Source organism: Sycon ciliatum, chromosome 4, assembly GCF_964019385.1.
Source record: "Sycon ciliatum chromosome 4, ocSycCili1.1, whole genome shotgun sequence".
In the NCBI taxonomy this organism is placed as follows: Eukaryota; Metazoa; Porifera; class Calcarea; order Leucosolenida; family Sycettidae; genus Sycon; species Sycon ciliatum.
In genome coordinates, this window is record NC_088646.1 from 8135171 (window position 1) to 8156414 (window position 21244).

General features: G+C 47.2%; 2 protein-coding genes across 8 annotated transcripts in view; one reads left to right on the forward strand and one right to left on the reverse strand.

The window, feature by feature from the left end:
* LOC135814253 (3',5'-cyclic-AMP phosphodiesterase 4C-like) overlaps window positions 1-21244 on the reverse strand; it is a 52959-nt gene that overhangs the window by 22464 nt on the left and 9251 nt on the right. For 4 of the 7 annotated variants that reach the window (XM_065327345.1, XM_065327344.1, XM_065327350.1 and 1 more), the window contains exons 2-7: window positions 15732-15895; window positions 9268-9348; window positions 8033-8209; window positions 7515-7535; window positions 6899-7018; window positions 6363-6396 (exon numbers count right to left, since the gene is read on the reverse strand). In XM_065327345.1, coding sequence (XP_065183417.1) covers window positions 6363-6396; window positions 6899-7018; window positions 7515-7535; window positions 8033-8209; window positions 9268-9348; window positions 15732-15895 — 597 coding nt within the window. Of the gene's footprint in view, window positions 1-6362; window positions 6397-6898; window positions 7019-7514; window positions 7536-8032; window positions 8210-9267; window positions 9349-15731; window positions 15896-17960; window positions 18941-21244 lie in introns of those variants that run through there. The other 3 variants (XM_065327346.1, XM_065327347.1, XM_065327351.1) reach the window with 3 other exon arrangements.
* Window positions 11138-14683, forward strand: LOC135813316 (uncharacterized). Its single transcript, XM_065326417.1, has 2 exons — window positions 11138-11454; window positions 11538-14683. Exon 2 carries the CDS (start codon window positions 11564-11566, stop codon window positions 14681-14683), a length of 3120 nt encoding a protein of 1039 aa, XP_065182489.1. The 5' UTR covers window positions 11138-11454; window positions 11538-11563.

Sequence of the window (21244 nt, forward strand, 5' to 3'; positions counted from 1 at the left end):
CACGCGGCCGTCCTGGCCTATCCTCAGATGCCGGGCCAGGATCGTGACATCCTGGCAAAGGACCAGTTTGTGGCCGGCCTAGATAGCCGCGCTGTCCACATCCAAGTATTTGTAGCATGCTGTGTTCGGGGATCATTTTTCTTTCAATCATGTCACCAAGCCCACTATCCTCCGCCAAAGTAAGAGTCGACCACTGTCAGTTGTCGAAAATAGGTCCAGTTTCTGCCACTACAATGTCCGAATAATCGTGCGACCGGTCATGGTTCGCTGCTTCCGGCGGCGTACACGGCTGTGACACTAACAGCTACAGACTCTGGACTGTCATATCGTGGGCCATTCGTGGCTAGGCTGGGTCTTGTGCATGCTGCATTTCGGAACACATGACCATCGGCATTGTACACTACTCCAGTTGTGTTGGCGTACCACTCAGGCACTGTGTTGCTTTAGTTGTGGTCGGAGATCCACCACTTCAAGTTCCTCTGCGTTGCTTTAGTTGTGGTCGGAGCTCCGGGTATGCAGTGACCTTCTGCACGTGGGCAGCATGCAATGATTTTGGTATATAAGGGCTGTTCACTCTAGCTCAAGTGTACTTGAGTCCGCGGTGTAAGTTAGTACTCAGTATTAGTAGTTTGCAATGGGAATTCCGAAAGCTTTTACAAAGTGGAAAGAAGATCGCGGGTGGCTAAGTCACCGCGATGTCGATGTTGAGGGACAAGGTGATAAGAAGGAGGCGCGCATGTTTTGTTCCTTGTGCCTGTTCCATAAACCTTCGCTGTCTGGTGCTGGTGGTAGTTCAGGCGATGTTTGGTGGACTGTAGGCTGCAGGAGGCTGAAGGTCCACAGTGTGAAAGACCACGAAGCATCTGCCTATCACTCAGAGAGCGTTCGGAAGGAGGACGATAGGCAGCGCATTGATCAGGCAGGTGGTTTACAGCGGATGGTCATCAATCGCAACCTTGCGGTGGGGGATCAATGCGACCAAGCGCTGATCCATGCCATGCGGGGGTCTGGGGGCGCAGCCCCCAGAACGATGCATTTTCACTAGAAGGTTGACCGGCTGGCATAAAATCCTGGCTAGACCTCTCTCTCTCTCTCTCTCTCTCTCTCTCTCTCTCCCTCCCTTCCTCCCTTGCTCCCTCCCTTGCTCCCTCCCCCCTCCCTTCTCTTTCAGTTCTGCGTGGAATTGGAAATTAAAGAGTTGTTGTTATATATGCACTCTGATGTAATATATTATGTACTCTGTATGCATTTGTATATACTCATTGCGCATGCTCTGAATCAGGGTCTTACTCTACATGTATCCATGCCGGCTGGTTGACTCTGGTGAGCTGCGTGTGAGACTGCATGTAGGGTGTACCTGGTGTACGTGGATACACAACAAATGGCGACGAAGATGAAAATTTTGTTTTGAGATAATTTGTTTAGTTGAGTGCTTGCGAGAATTTGGTAAACCATGGCCTCTTCAGGGAAGGCCACCCTGGAGCAGTTTTCTGGCGGGGACTTTGCGGAGTACCGGGAACGGCTTGAGTTTTATTTTCTCGCAAATGACATCGGTGTTGTTTCAGCCAGTGCAAACTCATCGGAGAAAGAACGCGTACGTAAGAAGATGATTGCACATCTAATCTCTTCACTGTCGAAAGACGTCTACTCCACTTTGCGGAACCTCTGTCTGCCGGAGTCAATATCGGACAAGACCTTCGAGCAGATTTGTGACCTACTGAATGGATATTACAGAGTGGAGCGTTCCACGATGACTTCTTCTTTTCAATTTCGCGATTGCAACCAGAGACCAGCGGAAAAGCTGGTAGATTACGCAAATCGTTTGAAACGTGCGGCAGTAGCCTGCGACTTTGGGTCGCATTTAGACAGATCCCTAAAAGATCAATTTATGGCAGGAGTCTACAGTCAGGAGATCAAGCGGACGATTCTGACTAGTCCTGACAGCAAGACGAAGAAGTTTCAGGATGTGCTGGATATCGCTTTACGGGAGGAGCGCGCCATCATGTTTGCTGAGCAGCTTACTCCAGGTACTACTACTAGTACTAGATCAACATCTACGCCGTCCGAGTCAGTCAACAAGATGAGAGCTACCACTACCAGTAAATCCAAGTCAGCAAGTGCATCTAGAAAGCCAAATCACTCGCAGGACCAGAAAGGGTCAAAGTCGACGAAGGGCAAGGTTTGTTATCGTTGTACATCTGATTTGCATATGGCTGACAAGTGTCCTCATCGATCTACTACTTGTCGATACTGCAAGAAACGAGGACATCTCGAAAGAGCCTGCATCACCAAGCAGAAACGAGGTGAAATTCACCACGTGGATGACGAACCTGATGATCGAGGTGAGATCGTTTCTGATTGTGATGTTGATGATATGCCTATCTACAAGATTCGATCGGGTAGTGGAAAACACCCTCCGTATACTGTAATGGCGGAAATCAATGATGTTTGTTCACCAATTTGCATGGAAATCGATACAGGTAGTGCTGTATCCATCATCACCAAATCTGATTACGAGAAATTGGGTGCACCAGTGTCGTCTCTTGTAACTCAATCAGTCCAGCTCATTGGGTTTTCCGGTTCCATCATCCCCTGTTTAGGTGAAGGGAAATTTCCAGTGTCAATAAATGGGCAAAAGCACACTGTTCTCTTGCGCATTGTCGATACAAAGGGTCCATCTCTGTTGGGCAGAGATCTTCTCTCACTTTTCAAACTAGAATGGAGGGAAATATTCTCGGTGAAGTCTGAAATTGATAATGCTCTTATACGCGCAAAGCTGCAGGAGGAAATGCTTCAGAAATTTGAGAGTTTGTTTGACACGTCAACTGTCGGCAAATTAAATTCAACTCAGGTCACTTTGCGTGTAAATGATTCAAAACCTGTGTACATGAAGGCTCGTTCAGTACCATTTGCAATCCGGGAGAAATACGAGCAAGGCCTCTCTAAACTGGAGGAGGAAGGTGTAATACGCAAAGTTGAATTTTCGAAATGGGCTTCACCTACGGTTCCGGTTCAAAAACCAGACGGAAATGTACGTATCTGTGCTGATTACTCGCGCACCATCAATGCTAATTCGGATTTAGAAAAATATCCGTTACCTACCATAGACGAAATTCGTGCCAAGTTGAATGGTGGGCAGAAGTTTACGAAGCTTGATTTATCTCAGGCGTACCACCAGCTAGAGCTTGATCCTAAGTCGAGGGGGTATACTACAATCAATACCCACCGTGGTCTGTTTGAATATGTACGTCTACCGTTTGGCATTCATTCAGCAGTCTCCATATTTCAGCGTACTATGGAGACTCTCCTGGCGGGTATCGATGGCTGCATTGTGTATGTAGATGATATTCTAGTCACAGGTCGAAATGATGCAGAGCACAAAAGAAATCTGGAAATGGTTTTGCAGCGGCTACAAGATGCGGGCATGCGTTTGAAAGCCACGAAAACCGAGTTCATGCTACCGCAAGTCTCGTACCTTGGTCATACTTTGAGTGCGAGTGGTATGGCGCCTTCGCCAGGAAGAATCGATGCTATGGTTAATGCCAATGCTCCTACGTCCGTCAGTGAGCTTCAATCGTTTATTGGGTCTGCGAATTATGTTCGCAAATTCATACCCAATTTTGCTCGGATTATGGCGCCACTTTACGCTCTGCTAAAGAAAGATACTGTTTGGAGATGGTCAGATTCTGAACAGACAGCGTTCCTTACGATAAAGAATGCTTTATGTTCCACGGAGGTTTTGGCGCACTATTCGGCGGGTCTGGAGCATGTCTTGCAATGCGACGCATCAGGAACGGGTCTTGGTGCGGTTCTTTTACAGAAAAACGAAAATGGTGATTACCAACCCATTTCGTATGCGTCTCGTCTGTTGAATAAAGCGGAGAGAAACTATTCAAATATTGAACGGGAGTCACTCGCTCTTGTGTTTGGTGCAACCAAATTTCGCCAATATCTCCTGGGAAAGAAATTTGTCCTTGAAACTGATCACAAACCTCTGGTGAAATTGTTCGGCATGCAGGAAGGTGTTCCGTTCCTGGTTTCTTCCAGATTAAAGAAATGGAAGTTATTACTTTCAGCGTATGACTACACCATCCAACACATTGCGGGAAAGGCAAATGTTCTGGCAGATTTCATGTCTAGAAAACCAATTTCTGGAAATCCTTCTACCCCGGAACTAGGTGAAACACGTGTACTTTTCATTGAGGACGAGCTCATTGATGCTCAAGTTGTATTGAATGCCACTGGAGATGATCCAGTTCTAGAGCGTGTTCGTCACTACACTTTGAATGGTTGGCCAGAGCATGTGAAAGAGGTGGAGTTACAGCCGTACTTTGTAAAGCGCTGGGAACTATCTATTGTAAATGATGTATTACTCTGGAATGAACGAGTGGTAATCCCCATGGCTTTGCGCGCGATGCTCTTGAGTGAATTGCACTCGGAACACACAGGCGCTGTACGAATGAAACGTATGGCACGTCGATATTTCTGGTGGCCAAAGATGGATGACGAAATTGAAGATACCACCAAAATGTGCGCTACGTGTCAAGAACAGGCACGCAAACCTAGTAAATCCTATGCTACCTGGTCATGGCCGTCGGGTCCATGGCGTCGTCTGCACATAGACTTTGCGGGTCCATTCATGGGCAAAATGTTTCTGGTGATTGTCGATGCGTATACGAAATATCTGGAAATTGTCCCGATGACACATGCCACATCAACGGGTACTATCAAAGCTTTGAGACGTTTGTTTGCCACATTCGGTCTACCCACTCACATCGTTAGTGATAATGGGACCCAGTTCACTAGTGCTGAATTTACCTCGTTTCTCCAGAAAAATGGAATCGCACACACTCGTTCAGCTCCAGGCCATCCGGAGACAAACGGTCTCGCTGAGCGATATGTCGGTCATTTTAAAGCTAAAATGAAAGCAATGGGAACAGAAGGTGACGACCTAGATACACGACTACAACGATTTCTAATGACATTTCGGTCAACTCCTACGGCGAATGGTAAATCACCGGCAGAAATGCTATTTAATCGCCAACCACGACTACGTTATGATGCTTTGAAAACAACACGGAATGCGGAGGCACAATCTTTCAATCAAAACCAGCATTTGCTACCAGAATACAAACCGGGTGATGCTGTGTTTGCGTTACGTTTTCAAAACCATGGTACAACCTGGGTCCCTGGTGTTGTTCTCTCTATCTGCAGTGCTATGAATTACTCTGTCCAGGTAAATGATGTGGTCTGGAAACGACACCGTAACCAACTCCGGCCACGTTCAATACCACTTTCTCAGTTAGCAGAACAGACACGTTCTGCACCACAGCAGCAACAACTCCAGCCGCAGCAGCAACAACTCCAGCCGCAGCAGCAGCAGCAACAACAACTGTCACCACAACAGCAACAGCCTCAGCCGCAGCAGCAGCAGGTGCCACAGCAGTTGCCGCCTCAGAAGGCTCAACAGCCGACGACTTCACAGCAGAAAGAGCAGCCCAGGCAACAGTCACAGGATGAGCAGGGTCAACAGTCGTTAGCTTCTACAGCCCCAGCTGATGCTGTACCTGTTGACCGGCAGGTGACTCGATCTGGTCGGTCAGTCGTAAGACCAGCTCGGTATAACGGATGAGACATTTTATACATGTAGGATATGTAATTATTATATTATTTGCATGGATTGATTGAGATGATCGTGAATGCATGTACGTGGTTCTCTTGTTGCATTTGTATATATCAGTATAATGCTCTGTATAGTACATACCACACATAGAACATTGAACTTTGATAATTGGCACGTCAGACGATGGTACATTATTACATTGTCTGTTCTATGCTATTGTTCCTTGTCATGAAAATGTTTTGTTTTCGGTGTTACCTCTTTTTGCGAGGGGGATATTGTTATATATGCACTCTGATGTAATATATTATGTACTCTGTATGCATTTGTATATACTCATTGCGCATGCTCTGAATCAGGGTCTTACTCTACATGTATCCATGCCGGCTGGTTGACTCTGGTGAGCTGCGTGTGAGACTGCATGTAGGGTGTACCTGGTGTACGTGGATACACAACAGTTGTGAAGCCTAAGAGCTTGTATTCCTCCCGCTAGTGCTGTCAGCTTGTAACACTTTCTGATATAAGTCCAAAGTGCTTCAGACACGTGCAAGTTGGCAGACACTACACAGGTATATCGAAATGTGTTATACAAGATCTAGCCACAGCCATTGATATGCCCCCCCCCCCCCCCCTCCCCGACACACCCACCCAGGGTTGCTTTGTTGATCGTAACGTTAGTGCCTACAAAAAATAGGTTGTGTTGGATAAGATGAGCAGATGAACTATGAGATAAGACCCGTACCTGATTGAATGGTGTAATCAGCTCTTCCTCTTTTCTGCATCACAAAATCACATACAGACCAGCCATGATTAGTTGATTGTCTATTGGAGCCCTTCACACAGCTCAACACCTGCCACGATAACTTACGAGTAGACTACCGGACTATGCAGGCAGGCACAGTGGGTCGATCTAAGACAACGCCTAAGACACTAGAGATACATGTACCTGGGGCAAGTCCTGCTTGGACGCGGGTAGATTTTCCAGCCGAGCTACGACCCACAGTTAATTGTGAACTTCAGGCCTGGCACAAGGATAACATGGATGCGGCAAATGGGATTTCAGCCTTTGGCCTCTGGTTGGTGGGTGTGACCTCCCCTCCCCCGCTGTTTAGGAGCTGCACCAGATGCCTGATCATGGGATGGGGGCGTCCCACGGAAGCGGGAAGTTGGTTCCTGATCCGTCCTGTACACAGATCCGTATTATTAATAATATAAATATCTTTACTTCAGAACAAGAGTGGAGTACGTGACAATCTGGCATTGTGTTAAGTTACTCACCCTCCATCAAAAAGTAAGCTTGCGGCGACGCTTGAGTTGCTCGAGCCTTTGGAGCTCTGTCGAAATATAAAGCTGCCTCGTCGAGTTCCTGCATGAGCTGACAAGTGAGTAGAGCTCTCCCTGGGTGTAGTGAGCAAAGAAAAAAAGACACCAAGTCAGTCGCACAATGGTGCATCGATGTTGCTGAACACGTGCCAGAATACTCCTGCCAATACAAAGTGCCAGTGTAATATAGCTACATAACCAACACACAGACAACATGACTGCTAGAATGTCATTATAGCTCTTATTATTGTTACATCATTAGCCGATCACCGTCATCAGCAGTTTCAACTGCAATTTAGAAATATAGCTGCATTAATTAAAAGACCATGAACAGTCCATGTATTATTTCATAAGGTGGTGAGCTGCAGATCTGGGAGGCTAACGTCGTACTTCGTCTTGGAAAGGTCACATTCGCTACCTATTGTCTCAGCACAAAATGAACACCTAAGATAGCAGAACACTACACACAGACTACATGTACAACTAGGAATGCAGCGACAGCAAGCAGGCGTCTGAAAGCTGAATGTTGCACTGGCACACGTTAAACGTCCAGGGCAGCCTACACGCATACCTTTCTAGAAATCGATCCACCCTTGCAACGAGGGAAAGCAAGGCAAGAAACCCGGTGACCGCATACAAACAGAGTAAAAAGAGATTCAGTGCTTGTAGTCGGTCCACTCAACTACACTAAACCACAGTAAATGTGACTGATCCTTCAGAGTGCAGGGAGCAGTTCGACTAAAGGAAACGAGACAGGTAGAGCCTGGTGCAGAAAGCAGCTCGAATAGCTTCTCGCAACTACAAATCTGCAATATGCCACTGCAAATCAACACTGCTAACCTATCCTAATCAACATAGTGCAGGGTATGAAGTATAGAGCCTGCGAGCCTGCATGTGTTCTACGCCTACTCTTTGCTTACATACCTGTAGTCTGGGTGCCAGGGATATATTCAAAAGACGGAATGCTCAAGGGATACAGTTTCTGTTCTGCTGCCCCCCCCCCCTTGCACACATGCATTTGATGCACGCCTACATGTCCGCAGGATGTGCTTAGTAGTGAACCCATGCTTTGTAATAGTTAGCAATTACTTTGAACGAGGGAAGGTGCTGTGCATCCGGGAGGCACCATCCAGAGACATGGAGTTGCTGGCGACTGGCGAAGCAGCGTCTTTACTAGCGCCTGCAGACTTCAGGGCCTTGGCCTCCTCAGAGTAGCGTCGGCGCTTTTCATGTAGGCTCTGAATGCTTCCGGTTCGCGATGATGATCTGCGACACAATCACATCAAATGCATCACACTTGAGCAGGACTCCTACAGTCTTGCAGTAGCCGGTGAGCGAGTCTGGGAAGAACGGATCCACCATCAGCGCCAGGTTTAGCCAAGCTCTATCGCTTCAACCTTGAAGCCAAATTGAAAAGTGGTGTCCAACAAGGCCACTGCGGCACTGGTTGGTCCAAAACACGCTGATCCACACAGCCTACGAGCTCGTATGTTTTCAGGTATTCGCTTACCAGACCTTCACAGTAAGGTGTTCATGATCTGAGAGCGTCAAGATCAAGATCAAAGTAACTGCACTGCATAGCTTCGACCGGTCAAAGACACCACTATAGCGACTCTGGAGGATATCGTCTTCCCAGACAAGCTGAACAATGTGCTTCAGAAAGTAAAATTTAGCTCTTGCCTCTTGGGCAATCAGATCCAGTGATATTGGCTGACGTCACTTATTTAGTGTGTTAAACAGAAGCCAGGTTCCAAACCGTCCAGTACAGTGCTCAATGCCGAAGAGCAGAACTACTTCCATTAACTTAGTAAATTAGTGTGTTATGGAAATCAAGTAAGCAGCTTAGCCGATTACACCAGTCAAGCTCAAAGTGGGGTGAGCTGGTTCACATATACATATACTTATACTACAATAGACTCCAAAGAAATCTAGACTGACTATAGTGTGTGTTAAAATGTGTAGACCATCAGACTTACAAATACAGGTACAATAACTTCAAATTTGGCATATGATCTTCAAGCAGACACACACATACAAACATACACACACACACACACACACACACACACACACACACACACACACACACACACACACACACACACTACAAACACACACACATGCACACACGCATGCACACACCCACGCGCACACACACACACTCTCTCTCTCCCTTGTAATTGCCTCCTTGTTCCTGGATGTGTTTGTCCATTTTGTCAGTAGACTGAAATAGAACTAAACCAACTGTAGTTACAAGTTCCCTGTCAGCCAAACAAATATAGACGGACGAAACAAGGCACAGGAAGACCGGACATATTGCTTACGATGATTCGATATCGGAGGCATCCGGGTCCATTGCTGGTTTGTTGAAGGTGATAGAAGGCGGAACCGGAGGTGCAGTTTCTCTGCAGTAGAGTACAGTACAGTGCAGCCGTGCATAATACTTGGAATGAATAATAAGATGTTACATGGGGTGTTGCACTGTGTCCATATTATGTAACCTCCGGCTGGGGCTGAATCGGCTGGGACGACGCGCCATTATTAACCCTTTTTGAACCACGAGGAGTTCTCTAGAAACAGTCCCTAGCCTTCATTTGTAAGAGGAACGAAAAATCCGTCTGCAATTCTTTTATTTTATTGAAGAGAAGCACGGCTCATCGATATGTGGACTATTTGTAGTCGTAAATTTGTACTTTCATGCTAACAAATTTGGAAAGTACCATCAGGGAAGCCTCCAGGCAAAGTTTTAGGAGGCCAACATAATCATTGCCAAAGTTACACTATGTGGAAACTTGTTTCGTACGCAGTGTGAAAACAGACCTCCTTCAGAGACTTATAACTTATTTTAAAATGAGTGAGTGACAGGTTGTTAAAGGGGAAGTTAAGGCAAAAATTAAAATTTCACCAGTTGTCGTCTTCGGGGTGCTGAGTCGAATGGTCTTGGTCCGAGAAAGCTGAGACGCTCCCTTCCTACTTGAATCCCAATCGAACTCGCGCACTTCCACCGAAACTGGGTGACTGCGCCCTACTAGATGGGGATTTGTATGCAAAATGTCACTAAAAGCGCCATTTCGTTCTTATTAAAGTACGGATGACCGCCATTGGCCCATATGTTGTAGTCTTTTGGACGCTGAGTCGACTGGTTTTGGTCCGAAAAGGCTGCGATGCAGCGTTCCTCCTTTATTCCCAATCGAACATGGTTGAACAAGCGGTCACGTGCTCCTGCGTACACCAGTCACCTGGTCACCGTGCCTGCAGGGTACAACTTACTAGCGTGTTTGACCTTTTTTGGGTGCAGTCCTGTCACTCGAGTTGAACTCGAGTTGAACCTTGGTGTGAAAGTCGCCTGCTGGCGTGGTGACCAGATGATTTGGGCACCCAGGAGCACGTGACCACTTGTTCAACCATGTTCGGTTGGGAATAAAGGGGGAACGCTGCACCGCAGCCTTTTCGGACCAAAACCAGTCGACTCAGCGTCCAAAAGACTACAACATATGGGCCAATCGCGGTCATCTGTGCTTTAATAAGAACGAAATGGCGCTTTCAGTGACATTTTGCATCCAAATCCCCATCTAGTAGGGCGCAGTCACCCAGTTTCGGTGGAAGTGCGCGAGTTCGATTGGGATTCAAGTAGGAAGGGAGCGTCTCAGCTTTCTCGGACCAAGACCATTCGACTCAGCACCCCGAAGACTACAACTGGTGAAATTTTAATTTTTGCCTTAACTTCCCCTTTAACCCTTTCACTGATGGCTTAGTTTCCATCGACGGATAGTCGTCCATTTTTGACTGGCCTGTCGGATAAGGGTTAAACATCTCCTTTTCGTCTCCCTCTATACACTTTATACTCTCCCTCCCAAACATGATTTCAAAAAAGCTTTTCTTCATGTGTGCTTATTACGCATGTACCACAGCTGTGCGTTCGTGGATGTAACGGACTGTGCTGTGTGATATACAGTCAACTTCGCTAATAACGACTGCGGATATAACGACAATTCGCTAATAACGACTGCAGATATAACGACAATTCGCTAATAACGACTGCAGATATAACGACAATTCGCGAATAGCGACAGAATTTCCGTGCCCAGAGCAAAGTCCCATCCCATTGTAATACATATAATGAGACTTCGGGTATAACGACACTTCGCGAATAAGGACACCTTTTTGATGCCCCGCCGAGTGTCGTTATAAGTAGGGAGTTCAGTCACGTGACAGCACGGTGAAAAATCTTCGTCACGCGTCATGCATGCATTTATGACGTGAGCATGGCACAAAAATGTGCCACGTGGAAATATTGATTTTTTTTTAGACTTGTAGTTTGTTGAAGAAGGAGATGACAGCCATTTGACAGAGGAGATTTTTAGCTTTCGTTTGGTGTCTCACTCGAGGTCACAGTCGTGAGATGGGACTTCCCACGTCTTGCCGTAAAACTTTGAACGCGATTTTGATGTTGTTCCTTTGAGCGTTGACGGACGGTGATTCTTCCATCGTGTTCCTCGTCCCAAAATTAGGTAAGAACGATCGTCTTTCTTCATCTAGTTTGCAGCGGTTCCAGGCGGTAAGGAATATTTGTCTGCTCTGTATTTCTCTACAGCGAGAATTTGAATATTTGAATTCTTCATGGCCGATGAGGAGGAGAATAGCCCTGGACCTGCATGTCGGAGGCTTGGTATTTATTCAAGCAAACTGAGAAATGCGTTGAAATCAGACGAAGCTCTTACCTGTTTGAAGACGAGTGATTTTCCTGTCACCAACGATGTCGTTCTGGAGCTACTTACATTCAAAAATGCCTCGAAGTTTTCGTTCAACGATATGTTGAAATGGACTGGTTCTCTGATAGGTTCCAGTACCAAAGATATTGCTGTTGGCACGTTTGCCTCTAGAGTCCGTTCTCTGCAGCAACGTCGAGCAAGGCTGCTGAAGGACAAAGCCAGCGATCAGATTGCTGTCCTACTGGCTGAGCCCTTTATACTACCCTCTCCATCATCCGGCCAGTCGGAGTCAGGTGAGCGTGATAGGGAAAGCACCTCCAGCACTGAAGTTGGTACAACAACTGAGCCTTTGGCAGCAGAGGTTTTCCAGGTGCAGAGAGAAGCTAAGGCACAGGAGGAATTAGTGGGATCTTTAAAGGAGAAAATGAAGGTTGGGCAAGGGAAGCTACGAAATGTTAAAAAGAAATTGGGACGTCGAGATGAGACAATCAGATCACTGGAGGCTAAGGTAGCTAGTTCAGTAGAGGCTGATATGGTTGAAGATGAGTATGATGAACAGGATGAACAGGGCAGTGAGGATGACATGCCTATGGTAGATGAGCTGAAGAGGAAGCTAGTTAACACGCAGCATAAAGTGTATTATTGGCAGAAGCGTGCGGGTGATTTAGATACTTCCAGAAGGGAACTAGAGCGTGAACTGCAGGAGAAGTCTTTGTTGTTGTCCAGAGCTGACGGCAGAATTAAGCAGTTGGAGTTGGAGGTTGATGACTTAGGTTCACAGCTGCATGAAGAATGTAGTGGCTCCATGATTACAACATTTTCTGGCAATGCGTACCTCCCAGAAGTAGTCAAGTGTTGTATGGAGTTGTTGGCATTGAATGTGGGCATATGGAATGTGAAATCGGTCATTGATTGTGTACTTCATAACCTAGTCAGCAAGAAAGTAGACAGACTCCCTAGTGTAGGAACTTTGTCTGGGATGCTGGTGCAGCTAAAATCAGTTAGTTCACAGCATGCAGCTGAAGTACTTTCTCAGGCAGAAAATACAACCTTGCACACTGATGGCACGAGTAAGTTTGGTCAGAAGTATGGTACCTACCAAATTGCCACTGAAAATCAAGTTTTTAGTGTGGGTATGGTAGATATGAAAAATGGCACGTCAGAGCACATCCTTGATAAGTTCAAGGAGGTTTTGTCCGACCTTCAGGATTCGTGCAAGGGTGTTGGCGAGTCTTGTGAAACTGGCAATAAGATTGTAGCGAACATCAAGAACACGATGAGTGACCGGTGTGTTGTACAAAGAAAGTTCAATGAGTTGTTACATGACTATCGAGAGAAGATTTTGCCTGATGTTGTTGCTAGCTGGGAGACATTGAGCAATGAGCAGCAAAGTTCATTTTCCAACATGAATAATTTCTTTTGTGGAATGCATTTCATTGTTGGCTTGGCCGACCAATCACAGATTGCAATGAGGAAATGGGAGGACATGCATTTTGGTGATCAGCCATTTGGTGCACATACTTTGCATGGTGTGTATGATACAGACGGGTCTCGGGTCTTCAGATTACTTCGCAATGCTGCAAATGCGTTTCAGAAACATGGGAATGAGCAGGCTGGGTGCATGCATGCCTTTCGTAGTTATGTGACTGACATGGGGGGAGTGGTGCCTTTGGCAGAGCAGAGAGGCAACCGCAGCTATGTTTGCTACTTCAATGGTGCTGGAGTGTATTACCTTCACGAGCTCATGACAACGTTCCTGCAGGATGTTCAGGCGGACCCCAACCAACTCCTCCGTGCTGTCAAGGCTGACCTTGCAATCCCAGAATTGTTATCTGGTGCAAGAGCCCTTGGAATTCTCTCCAAGCTCGTCATAATGCCATTGTGGAAGGCTTTGGAAAGCAAATCAATCTCCATCTCTGACATGTCCAACGTCTACAGTCAGCTCCAGAAGAAATTTGAGTACTGGACGAATGATTCTGCGGACCTCCTCGACGGCACCGCTCGGCCGTTCACAGATGCTTCAGTTTCCCTCACCGACCCCGTGCTCACTTACCTGCTGCAGCCCAGTCCGAGTGACACTACCACTGTTGAGATTTTGCAGATGTTATGCACCGTGTATGCTCGGTATACATCTAACCTACTCTCCGATCATCTGCCAGGCGGTGCGTTCCATAAACCTGACGAGGCAACCAGAGTGCAAACTGCCTCTGTCAGCAACACCAATGTCGTTTCTGAACGTGATTTCGCGCAACTGGATCGACTTATCCGAGAAAAGCTCAATTCAAGAACTATCGCGCTGGAGGGGATGATTATGTTTTCTAATAACAAAACCGCAGAATGGCTGACCAGTAAACCTGCCCAGGAACAAGCCGAAATCCTCCAAATGGCACGGCAGACAGCTCCAGCTATGCAGGAAGCCTTCAGGAAGCGCCAGAAGGAAATCCATGAGTACTGCGTTCAGCGACTTCGTGACAAAGCAAAGGAGATTGCAGAGAAGAGGGAGAAGGAGCTGAAGAGGAAAGAAGCTTTGACGAAAGATGTTGAGCGCTATGGTCTGTGGACATCCAGACAAGAAGTTGACGAAAAGGTTGCACTCCTGAGCACCATTGCAGCAAAGAAGGCGGCTTTGAAAGCGCAGCTGCAGTTCCGGAAAGTTGTCCTGAATCAGAAGGCATCAGGAGATCTCTTTGCCATGTCTAAGGGTGGAAAACAACATCCTGTTCAAACACTGATCAGCCATCTCTGCGAGCTACTGAATGTATCGAACACTGCCAGCTCAGGTGCTGCTGCACCCGGTCAGGAAGCAACTCCGCTTGACCCAACCGGCCACACCAGCAGCTCGGCTCATGTTGCAGGCAGTCAGCACGCAACTCCCCTGGAGCCAACCACTTACACCACCAGTCCGGCTGATGTGGACAGTCAGCGAGCAGCTTCGTCAGAGCCAGCCGCCAACACCACCACCTCGGCTGACAATGTAGATTGCGAGCTGGAGCCAACAGCAAAACGGCTCCGCGTTGAAAATGAATAATTTTATTGTCCAAAGACATGGTCAAAGACATGGTCAAGACAAGTTTGTGGTTATTGTGTTGACTGTTTTTATTGTCTTTTTTGTGTCTTCCCCTCTTCCAACTGTTCTCTTCACTTTTTTCCTGTTCCGTTGCTATGGTAACAATGCTAGAATTTCCCGTTAACACTGTTAACCTACATTCCATTTTTGTTTTACCACGCTTGTGCAACGTTTTCACTCCATATTGTCATCATTGATATGTTTCGTTGCGTTTCTGCAATGTTGCTAGGGGTTGCCATGGAAACAATACACGGCGACGTGCCGTCAGGTAGTTGTTGTACATAGAAATGTTTGTACATTATTGCTTATCATATAGGCCTGTCATTTGGGCTCTTTTCAGCGAACTTTTTGTTTTTGTCACTATGTCCCCTGGTCAACTTCCCCTGGGTCATGTTTGTCAGTTTGTGCCATGCGTGCTATACACGTTTACATACAATTCAACACAATTCTATGATGATTGGCACCACAATTGAAATGACTGTATCTCAGGTTTGCTTTGAGATTTTCACATGAAATTTTCTGTGTGCTCTTGAAAGACGTGCTTATTCGATTTCCAACAGAATTTTCCTGGGAATTCTGAATTTGATTTTTTTGCCTGAACTCCCTATTATAAGCGAAGTTGACTGTATGGTCAAAACCCAAGAAAAAGAATCACTGCTTGCAGGTGAGAAATCTAACGCAGTATATTGAAGCTGTTGTAATACAGTGCAGTGTGGATCCACTAGCAAGAAAACTTGGGTAAGTGGAGTGTCCTTGGACTTTTTCTGCTTATTCGAGGAAACATGGAGGAGGTTAAGCACATGATATCACTCATCAAGTTTCGAAGGCATGCAACCTCCTAGCTGGAAATCCAACCCAGAGGGTGATCTTCCTACCAAAGAAAAATGTCGAAAATGCAAACGGAAATAATGGGTCTGCAAAATTGCTACTTCCCCACTCGTTGAACCCAAATTGCACTTTGCAATGTATTTTGCCCCGTCCAACATTTGCTGAGAAGGAAGCAACTTACAATGGTTCTACTCGCTCGCACGTTGCCACAGGAGACGAAGACCGGCGTTCAGCATCGTGGTCCTCCATCATTACGTAGCCATCGTTTTCCTGGCCACTCACCACAACCGTTGGCAGACAAGAGACCCGCGGCCTAGCACCCGCTGGTCTGGTAGTCGGTGGTGACTGCAACACAAACAGGAATACACAAGAATACACAAGGCGAGACCGGCTGGCTCAGGACCCTTCCCTATGCTTGTTCACCACCATTGCTGAGCTTGCTGACGTCATCAGCCAAGCGATCAGCCATATGTGACGACAGCCAGTCGGTCACGTGATGATAGATCACATGCACGCACGCACACACACAAACGGGCACACACGCACAAACATACTAAATAAAGCGCTGTGGACCCTGGCTAGCGTCACAAGCTACTAATCGTAACATCTTCTGCATGGGCATGGGGACAATACAGTTACAGTCGCAGTCCTCCAAGCGACTGGGCACGTCGACTGGGCACGTCGATCATCAAAAGACCGAGACAGACGCACAGAAATGGTCCACTCGATCACTGCCAATCCATTTGCAGCCCAGACCACAAGCAAGCATTCACCCATGCTTGTGGACAACGTGCAAAATGACACCGAATCACAGAGCAAGCACATTGGTAGCCCTCCACCGGGAAGCCGTAATACTAATAGCCTCCTATTCCACCTTGCTGCTTAGCAAGCAACAGCAGAAAAAAGTAAGTAATGGCTTAGTTATACTTATAATTAATTTCATTGCAAAATCGCTGTGTCAGTAACAATTACATGGTCCGTGTCAGTGTGTGTGTGTGTGTGTGTGTGTGTGTGTGTGTGTGTGTGTGGTGTGTGCGTGTGTGTGTGTGTGCATGTGCGTACACATACACACGCGCGTGTGGAAAGATTTCACATCGAATCAATGCACTAGAACATGCACTCCGCTCCGCGGACGTGCACATAGCTCACAAGACTGTCCAGCTCGAATTTTCGCAACACACACAGATACAAGAACTGTTGGCGAAGAAGATTTGATTTCGTTGGGATAGCTAACCCACACACCCAGACTAGGAAACACGCCAGATCATGCATGCCAAAACGAATAATTGACCACAGGATGTACCCTTGCACCCTAAACCATAATCTCTCATGACACTAGCAGTACAAGTCCTACAGCTACCATACTATCCACCATCTAACGGTCAGGCCAGCACAGATACAGAGCCTAGCCACGCTAAACATCGTTAGCACGATTTTGCCGCCGGTTTCCTGGCACCCCTGGTGCAAAGTGCAAACTCACTGGCATGGTGGTGTCCGTGACAAACACCTGACACGAGTATGCCTGTATGGCAGTCAAAACTCAAAAACCATACGGAAATCGTCGGAATAGCCAGCATTCTGAAGAGTGAAGTTCATCCGTTGCTGCACGGCATAGTGCACCCTGCAGAGTAGACTCTACGGTACTGTCCTCTCGTGGCCGAACCTTGAACCGCGCATTCCATATCGACAGATTCCAATGGAAGCTAATAAGATAGCGCACGAAAGGACGTTTGCGTTCCCAAACTAGAGTAGAGGACAATGAAAGCGGACGCGCCTATCCCCTCCTACACGTGCACTACACGAGAAAGGTCTCTGCCCTTTCACTCGCAACTCCTAAGGAAAGAAAGACGACAGGCAAGCGCATGCTACATCACGTTGCTTGCGACGAAACAGCTATGAGATATTCATTTTTACACCTACTTTCCGTTTTTGCGCAGTGACAATAGTATACAGTATACAGCTACATGTAGTAGTAGTACTGTTGATTACCACGAACCAGCTTACTGCTTGAAACCGGCACTTGGATATCGTAAATAGCTGATAGAACGAGTTGCAGGAACGTACAAATCACAACACATTCCTTTCACTATTTCCTACGAACAAGAGCACCTCAGCTTGAGAAAACCTCCCTATTTGGAGGCTTCGAGACGCACACAGCCGAGACACCGAAATCATCACACGAATCTCGACAGCCATAGAACTACACGCTTCATTTTAGTCTCCCCAAGTCGAAATCAAAACGACAGCTATCGCAAGCAGCGCTAGCCGACACTACACTGCCTTTGCTACGAACGGCAATGTTACTCCAGTGCAACTACAGCACTACAAAAGTAACTGCTAGCATGCAAAAACGCTAAAAGTAAAACTATTGTTGATGCGGCAGAGAGATCAGGGAGATAGAGAGACATACCCTTGGCGAATCACGGTCGCCCGGATTCTCCGGAGTTCTCTTCCGCTTGAACGGGTTTCTCATCTTGAACATGTAGGTAAGCGACCACGGTTGTTGACTTGCGAGATTGGGTGCGCACAATCAGCTCAAGTAAATCTGTGCCTTGATGAACACGCAAATGCGGGCACTAATTTTGCAAGTCACGACGAGCAAACAGTGGATTACTGTCCGAGGTTTCTTCGACCACGTCCTGCTTGGGCGGAACTCCGTCAGCATGGACTGGTCTGCCTCGAAGCAAAGTCGCACAGCACAGTATGCAACGAACGTCGTACTGTGCGGACACTAGCGTGACTCCCGGTGCCGACACTCTGTGATGCCCTTCGCAGTTCGCTGGCTGTGCGCGCCGTACATCTACGATCAACATGTAGTCTAGGTCTACGTTCGATACGCTGTGTAGCAAGCCAGGTGGGACACACTACCAGCGGCGCTGGGAAAGTCTTCGAACACACTTCGGCCTCAACTCGCGACGTTGTACTTGTAGTGAACCGTGACTCTGCGTGCAGTGGTGGCCCCTGGAGGCACTAGTCGACTGGCTGGCCTCGGCAAAACGAGTAAAGCCCTTTCTCACCTTCAGGAAACAGGAAGCAATAACACTACTACCCGAGCAGCGCGCAAACCTGTTGTACTCGCCGCTATCGGGCAAAACGCTCCAACTCGAGCTACAAACGCTACCACAAACAAATAATTCGTACTAAGTCACAGCTCTCTACCCGGGTGACGGGAAGAGCAACAAGCTGCAGTTGAACAACGTGAACACGGCTACTACAGTCAGAACGAAGTGGCCTGGTGAAAAAACTCGCAAACCCAAAGGGGCGCTCCATCGGAAATGCGTGTTGCTAGCTGACAACGCAAGCACAATGACTTTATGTCAATGTGCGCTAGAGGCCCTGTAACTGACGCTACGTGGAATCCACTCCCGCGCACCATGCACCACCACTGGAGCGCGGGCTGACATACGGACATCGACCACGGGGTCACGCACACTGCACGCTAAAACAGACTGTCAGTAACACTACTGACAAGACTCAGTTGACACGACGTCATAATCATTTTGGACACACGTGCACAATGACTACGTGCACAGCAGATGCAGATAATTACTAGTACGTAGACATAATAATAGGTCATTGCAGTACAACTGGGTCTATCATCTATCGACAAGGCCATTTTAGCGGTGTCCAGATACAGTACTACAGTACTAGTAGTAGTAGTAGACTATCTTTTTGAATATACAGTACAGTTTTTAAGCATAATTAAAAAATTGGCTCACCATCCGAGTTAAATATACGGTACACACGGGATATTTTAGGATTATCGCAAACAGGAGGACCAACTGAGCGCGGTGAACATTCCTTATCGTAGATACATAACTACACTGCTGCTCAATGAAATCCAGTCGCGTCACTCAAGTACGCGCCGGGCGTTGCGCAGCCCTAGACCTGCGCGCTGCGAACACTGAGCTACGAAACGATGCAATGCGCAAACTTGAGTGAAGGGACTGGATTTTATTGAGCAGTAGCAGCAGCACTGTACAGTGTACAGTGTAGAGTGTAGTAAGAAAACATACACACAGAAAGGAACTATCAAAGGAAAAAAAAGGTCAGAACTGTGTTCTAGTTAGTGAAGGGATTACTAGCCTAAGTGAACGCTCCTATCTCTAGCCATGAACAGTTTTATGTTATTGTCAGGCTTAGGGAATAGCAAGGCTTATGTTATAGTGAGCTGGCACATCAATATGCAATACAATACATGGCACATAACTGACATAATTGTATGTCACAATGGCGCTCCTGGCTTACGGATTACAACTGTCTGGCACTAGACTGACCCACGATTGCTGTCCGGAGCACATCAGAAGCAGGTCGAACGTTCCGTTCGCAAATGTGACAGAGCACACACCGCTCCGGCATGCCTCAATACATTACACAGTCATTGTAGTTGCCAAGCGAAACGGGCCAGTCCGCATGCTTCTCCTGTGCAGTCTCAGGGCGGCAGTCGGGATCCAGTCAAGTGTAGGTCAGGGTAGAAACAGGCCCAGAGCCAGCTCCTGAGAGGTGGTACGGCCCCAGGTCGGCCGCAGGGCCGTTCATTACCCTATGCTTAGTTTCAGTATGGCGGGTCACGGTGGATGAACCCCTAGCGCTATGCCACACCGTATCTGGTTGCTTCGGCTACATATTCCACTAGCAACAGTTATATAGATAAGAGTAGAGCCCACGCGCTCTCTTCCATTAACACTGCAATAATTCAACTCATTTCACAATAATTATTACATCTTTTCGGCAAATAGCCTTCATCAGGTTCATGTGAACCTGATGAAGGCAATTTGCCGAACAGTTATATAGACAGCACAATAGTCGCCACTGGACACGAAGAGTAGTTCAGGAGGAAGAGACTCTATTATTAAGTGGTGTACGGCGAGAAGCGCTTTTAGCACATCCACATAGATTATTTCATGCTAGACATTCCACGGCCGTTGGAATTGGTATAAACTGGTACGGCCATGGCCGTACCAGTGGCGCCGGCCCTGAGTAAGCACAGGCTCTGGTGTTCAGAGCAGCCACCAAGTTCCTCAGGTATCACTACCTATTCACGATACCTTTTAAACTTCTGAACAGAGTACCATACAACTACAAGTAGCGGAAAATTCAACGCTTCCAATAGTCTCAGCTATGACAAAATGCAGAACCAGGTGTATGTCTTTTTTCTTTCTGCATGGACTATATACGTACAAGTAAGTCATCTGGGGTGCTAGTGCGTGTCCCAGAATCATGGAAGCAAACACCATAGTACCCCCGCCCCATCCTCACATGGACAATAGTACCCCCCCCCCCTCACATGGACAATAGTACCCCCTCCCCCTCACATGGATTCTTAGCACATGTACAACAGGGTCTAGCCAAGGGGCGGGGTGCAGCACTCCCTCCTAGCCAAGGGGCGGGGGTGCAGCACTCCCCCACTACAGTAGAATGCTGATCATCCGAACGTCAACTATCCGAACGATCAATTATCCGAAATGCCATTTTTCCACAATGACAATGAGTTTTCGCTCAATTTCCCCACCCGAAGCACCATTCAAGCGGTGCAAAAGATGTTTCGCAACAGGTTGGAGTGACAATGTATCACCGGAGAGTCATTTTTGAGGAGCTAGAATGTGTCTAGCTTCTGTAGAATTGTCGAACAGAATGAGAAATGATGGAAACATGCGAGATTGTGCAGGTCTTAGATGGATGTGTGACTGCTCC